Source organism: Marmota flaviventris, chromosome 5 (assembly GCF_047511675.1).
Source record: "Marmota flaviventris isolate mMarFla1 chromosome 5, mMarFla1.hap1, whole genome shotgun sequence".
Taxonomy (NCBI): Eukaryota; Metazoa; Chordata; class Mammalia; order Rodentia; family Sciuridae; genus Marmota; species Marmota flaviventris.
This window is the reverse complement of record NC_092502.1, coordinates 71,321,220-71,327,219: the sequence shown is the minus strand read 5'-3', so window position 1 is coordinate 71,327,219 and position 6,000 is coordinate 71,321,220. Positions and strand designations below refer to the sequence as shown.

At 44.8% G+C, this 6,000-nt stretch overlaps 1 protein-coding gene across 2 annotated transcripts in view; it reads left to right on the top strand.

The window, feature by feature from the left end:
• The first annotated feature begins 372 nt into the window (after positions 1-372).
• Ube2d2 (ubiquitin conjugating enzyme E2 D2) overlaps positions 373-6,000 on the top strand; it is a 65,207-nt gene continuing 59,579 nt past the window's right edge. Inside the window, exon 1 of one of the 2 annotated variants that reach the window (XM_027927556.2) lies at positions 373-841. In XM_027927556.2, the coding sequence (XP_027783357.1) occupies positions 818-841 (24 nt within the window). In that variant the 5' untranslated portion in view covers positions 373-817. The remainder of the gene's footprint in view (positions 842-6,000) is intronic. The other variant, XM_027927555.2, reaches the window with a different exon arrangement.

The following is a 6,000-nucleotide window of genomic DNA, read 5'->3' as shown; positions in this document are numbered from 1 at the left end:
AGTGCCTCCTTCCGGGATTGGTTCGGGGATGGTAAAGCGACAAGCAAAACATGTGCCTTTAAATATTTTTTTATCTTCGACAACACGCACGAAAGACACCAGGCGCTGGGAACTAAAGGGTCCTGGCGCCAGAGCATCCAGAACCCGCCTGCTCCTCGACTCTCGCGAGATCTCCTCTCAGCGCTTCGCGGCGTCATCCCCTCGGCCGTGGCGGCCCTGGCGGCGACAGCGACGGTGCGTAAGGTACTCACAGGGGCGGACCGTATCCCTCCGCCGCCGGCGCGGCCCGGCCCTCCCTCGCTGGACCGCCAATCCCCGCGCCTCCCGACCTGCCCCTCGGCCTGGGCCCACCCCGCGCTCTGGCGGCCCCACCCCGGCGGCGCCGCCCGCCCGCCCGCCCGCGCGTCCCTTGGTCCACCTGCAGCAGGCCGGAGGGCAGGCAGTTCCTTTCGCTGTCCGACCGAGAGGCGCCTGCTGAGCCGGAGACTCGGGCTCTTGCTCCCGGCGGAGGGATCCGTGGCGGCTGTGGAGGCTCTGAGACTGGGAGGAAGAGGCAGCTACGGCGGCGGCGGCGGCGGCGGCTGGGGCGGCAGCGCATAAAGGGGCCGCCGCCGGGTGATGCGGTGACCGCTGCGGCAGGCCCAGAAGCTGAGTGGGCCCCAGCCCTCAGCTTGTCTTGTCGGACCCGCGCACCCGAACTCCCCATCTTCTCCGGCCGACCCGCGACCGCCGAGGCGGCCTTAGGCCCCCTCGTCCCTTCCCCACCCCTCCCCCGCCCCCGGCCCGGGGGCCGCTGCCACCTCCACCGCCTCCCACCATGGCTCTGAAGAGAATCCACAAGGTAAGCGTCCCGAGGTCGACTACGGGGATGGGCCGCTGGGCGGGCCTCCTGAGCAGGCTGCGGCCTGCACTTCCCGCCGTCGCCTCCGCCGGGCTCGCGGCCTCTGGTTCTCGCTGCCGGCGCTGGCCCCGCGGGGCGGCCTTCACACCCCACTCCCAGTGATGGCGCCCGTGGAGGCCCCGGCGCGCGGCTCGTGCTTAGGCCGGAGGTGCTCCCACTCCTAGTGTTCCTCCTGTCTGCCTTGCCGGGCCCGCGTGGTGTGGAGTCCCCGGGTGTCTCTCCGTCCCGGGACGGCTGCGCTTCAAGGCATTGTCCAGCTAAACTAGGGGTTGGGTGGTGCGAGGGCGTTAGGAGTCCCCATAGACAGAGCTCGAAAGGGCTCCTCCACCCGTCTCCGCCCTGGCTCCCTTCTGAGAACTGCCTGGGCTCAGGGACCCTCTCTTGGGCCGGCGGAGGAAGCTGTATTGCCCGATCCACAACTATTTCTTGAGTTCACTTAGCTCTTTGGTGACTGTATACTTCGGTCCATCTGACTAGCAGAAAGTGCTAGAGTAGGAAGTTTAGAAGGAAAAAAATGTGACTCTTAGAAAGGAGGAGGGAAGTAGAGGGAGAAGCCTTTTATTCCTTGAGGTTGCCATATGTAGTCAGAAACTATCACTGCAGTTTTGCAAGATTAGATCTGATAGAAAAACTGTTAAATTGTCAAGGGTAGGAGCCAGTTCAAAAACTGAACATTGAAAACCACTGGAGAAATTACACACAGAAGCCTTTCACCGTCTATTCACAAAATAGACTTAACACAGTGTTGTATGTTCAGGGAGACCCTTTTGATTTTCGACGAGAAAGAATTTCTTTGCTCTTCGAAATGAAAGGTTATTCGTTTAGTTATGGATAAGGAGGTTTTCCTAATAATTGCATCAAGAGTGTGGGCTTGTCTTGAAAATTTAGGGTTCTTTATCTAATATTGTAGCCTTTTATTTTTATTTTACTTTATTTTTGGGGCGCTGGGGATTGAACCCAGGGGAGCCTTATTACTGAGACACATTCCAACTTCTCTTTATTTAACTACTGTGAGACAGTCTTTCTAAGTTCATTAGGACCTCCTTAAATTGCCGAGGATGTCTTCCAATTTGCAACCCTTCTACCTCAGCCTTAGTAGTCAATGGGATTTCAGTCGTGTGCCACCACACCTGGCTATTGTAATTTTTTTAGTGCCACTTACTGTAATTTTTTTGTTCTTGGAAGTGGGGAGACACCATTGGTGGTTTTTGTTAGGTGTTTTGCTTGGCTACTCAGATTGGCTGAATTAAACTTTTAGCTGCTTAGTGAGAAGTAGGTCCTGGGATTATCCATTCTGAACGCTGTGGTGGGAATGCAGGAGGAAGAGAACCATTTTTTACTTTGCCTTAAACCAAGTTAGGATGCAGATTGACAGTTTAAACACCTCAGTTCAGTAGTTGATCCTCATTTCATTCTTGTTGCTACTGTACTGAAGGTTGAACCCCTGGCCACTTGCCATTGAGCTACATCCTCTCCTCTCCCCCGCTTTAAAATTTTTTTTTTTTTTTTTTTTTTAAATTGTAGATGGTCTGTCTAAATTGTTGAGGCTGTCCTCAAACTTGCAATCCTCCTGCCTTGGTCTCCTGAGTCTCTGGGATTACAGGTGTGCCCCATCATACCTGGCATGTTACTACATATTTTTGAGGAATTGATTTTCTTCAAAATATCCTTATAAATTTTAATAATAAAATCAAATTTAGAAATTAAAAAATGATAGCTTGATTTTTTTTTTTTTAATGGTACCTTTTTTTAATTTATTTTTATGTGGTGCTGAGGATCGAACCCAGTGCCTCACACATGCTAGGCAAGTGCTGTACCATTGAGCTATAACCCCAGCCCACATCACCATCCCTTTTTTTATTTTGAGACAGGGTCTGGCTGAGTTGCCTGACCTGGCCTAGAATTTGTGATTCTCCTACCTTATCCTCTGGAATAACCGGGAACTGCACTCTCTGGCTAGTCCTCACTTCATTCTTGATCAATCAAGACCTTTAAATGAGTACAATGAGTCCCATCACCTACTATAGGTTAGTTTAGCTTCTTACCCACTTTTTTGGCTTCAGTTCTTACAAATGAAAAATGGCAGACTTTAGACAATAAATCTTATACTAAAATGAAGCAGGATATTTGTTAAAAAAATGTGAACCTTAAGTAAAGGCTTCTGGTAGAGTCATTTAAGGTGCAGAAGCACAATTGAGAGATAATCATCCAAGTAAAAAAATATATGTATTTTTGAGGTGTTTAGGAGTTACTAAGTACTTCTAGAGTCTAACTGGGACGTTACCAACTTGGAGATGTCACTTGGTTTATACCTATTAGAGGATTGTGCTCTTCTACAACTGAGTATACTATGTGATAACTATCAGATCAAGAATTGTAGCATTTAATCCCTACATTGATTGAAAATAGCATTTTGATTACAAACATAACATTTTAATCTAATTGTACTTGCTACTTGCCCCCAGTAATGTGATTTCTTCTGAGTTACTACATCTTTTTTTTTTTTTTTCTTTTTGATACCGGGGATTGAACCCAGAAAGCTTTGTCATAGAGCTACATCTCCAGCTCTTTTTATTTTGAGACTCACGAAGTTGTTAAGGCTGGCCACAAAATTTGCGATCCTTCTGCATCAGCCTCCTCAGTTCCTGGGGTTTACAGAAAGCATATGCCACATGGCCCAGCTACATTTTTTTTTTTTTTTTTTTAAAGTTTAGTTTTGGTACTGGGGATTGAATCTAGGAGACTTTACCACTGAGATACATCTGCAGCCTCTCCCCCCCCCCCCCCCTTTAAGTTTAACACAGGGTCTGTATAAATTGTTGAGGCTGTCCTCAAACTTGCAATCCTCCTGCCTTGGTCTCCTGAGTCTCTGGGATTATAGGTGTGCCCCATCATACTGGCATGTTACTACATATTTTTAAGGAATAAATTTTTTATAATAAAATCAAGTTTAGAAATGAAACGATAGCTTGATTTTTTTTTTTTTTTTTTTAAATGGTACCACAGATGCTTAACCACTGAGTCACATCTCCGACCCTTTTTTTTTTTTTTTGAGACAGGTTCTCACCCAAGTTGTTTTAGGGCTTCACTACTGAGGATGGCCTTGAACTTGCAGTCCTTCTGCCTCAGCTTCCCAAGTTACTGAAATCACAGGCATGTACCACCACCCTTGGCAATGCTTGAACTTTTAAAATTGCTATTCCTTTTTTTCCTAGTTTTTAACTAAAGGCTTCTTCAAAGTGTGGCTTGACTTCTCAGAGACCAGAGATTAGAAAAATGAAATTTATTTCTGGTATACCATTCAAAGATTATGAAAACAAGATGGAATTAAGTTTTTTTACTTTTCATATGATGCCCATTTTAGGCTGAATGGCAGAGCAGTCAGTCCCATCTTATCCTCAGTCCTAGTAGTGTATCTCTAATGGAATCTGCAAGACACTTGCTTATCTTTTTTTTTTTTTTCTTTTAATACTGGGGTTTGAACTCAGGGGTGCTTTACCAGAGTTACATCCCCAGACCTTTTTATTTTTTATTTAGAGACAGGGTCTCACCAATTTGCTGAGGGCCTTGCTAAATTTCTTAGGTTGGCCTCAAATTTGTTATCTTCTGTCTCAGCCTCCAGATTACAGTTATGTGCCACTATGGCCAGTAACATACTTGTTTTATATTGATCTTGGTCTTGAACCTTCTCAATTATAATTTTCTGAAATAATAATTCTCCTTAAATGCCTTTTCAACTTTAGATGTCAAGAATTGCATCTGGATTCCAATAAAATTTTTCTTTTTTTTTTTAAGTATTTATTTTATAGTTGGACACAATATCTTTATTTCACTCATTTATTTTTTACACAGTGCTGAGGATCGAACCCAGGGTCCCGCGTGTGCGAGACGAGCACTCTACCGCTGAGCCACAACACTAGCCCCCAATAAAATTTTTCTAAGAAAAACCACATTTGACATGGCATTTTTAGGAATTTAGTATCTTGTTTCTTTGACAGAGGGACACTATTTGTATCTGAATTTGGCAGTCTTCAAATCTTTTTTTTTTCCCCTGTGCTGAGGAAATGCCATGTCTTTTTTGGAAAAAGCTTTTGAAGGGCTTTATTTTGAGATACAGTTTAAGGTTGTCAGACCTATGCTTTAAGCAGAATATATCAAAGAGGATTATTATGAATATACAGTGTAGTTCTGGCAAAGGTTGAGATCCTCTGGGGTTTTTGTATCTATACTAAATGGCTCTGGTCTGCTATGTTTTGAGGTTTTTCTGCTGACTATATAGGTCTTCAGCTTTGATTTTGATGCTTTGAGTGCCTTGAAGCACCACCCCCATCCCTTTTCCAGTTGGCTGCATCTCATCTGTTATGGGCTAAGAAACCAGATCATGGAGCTTATTAAAATTGTGTCTAAAATAAGATCTAGTAGGCTCTGAGTGAAGAGGGTTCATGTGTTATGTGAATTGTGTGGTCCCCGGAAGATCAGAGACCTTTTTGACTTGCTTCCTGTTTTTCTTTTGCTATATAGATGCCAGAGGTTCTTTTGTAAGTGCCATAATACTGACATACAAAGTTAATTTCTGTATTTTTTAGGAAGGTTAAAGGGTCAGTATCTTGATCTTTGAGGATTTGAAGATTGACCAAACTTTGGATACTGAAAGTTTTTTTTTTTTTTTTTTTTAATTGGTGCTGGGGATTGAACCCAGAGGTGCTTTATCACGGAGTCAGTCACATCCCCAGCTCTTTTATTTTGAGACAAGATCTCACTAAGTTGCTTAGGGCCTTTCTAAGCTGTTGAGACTCATCTTGAATTTGCAGTCCTCCTGCCTCAGCCTCTTGAGTTGCTGGGATTATAGGCATGTGTAACCATATCTGACAAGCTTCTTTTTTAATAGTAATAGAGTCATGTACATTTAAAAGATATCCTTGGGGCTGGGATTGTGGCTCAGCGGTAGAGCGCTCGCCTAGCACGGGTAGGACCTGGGTTGGAACCTCAGCACCACATCAAAATAAAAAGGCATTGTATTATGTCCATCTACACCTAAAAAATAATTATTAAAAAAAAAAAAAAGATATCCTAATGGTGCCCTTGCTACTTCTAGTTAT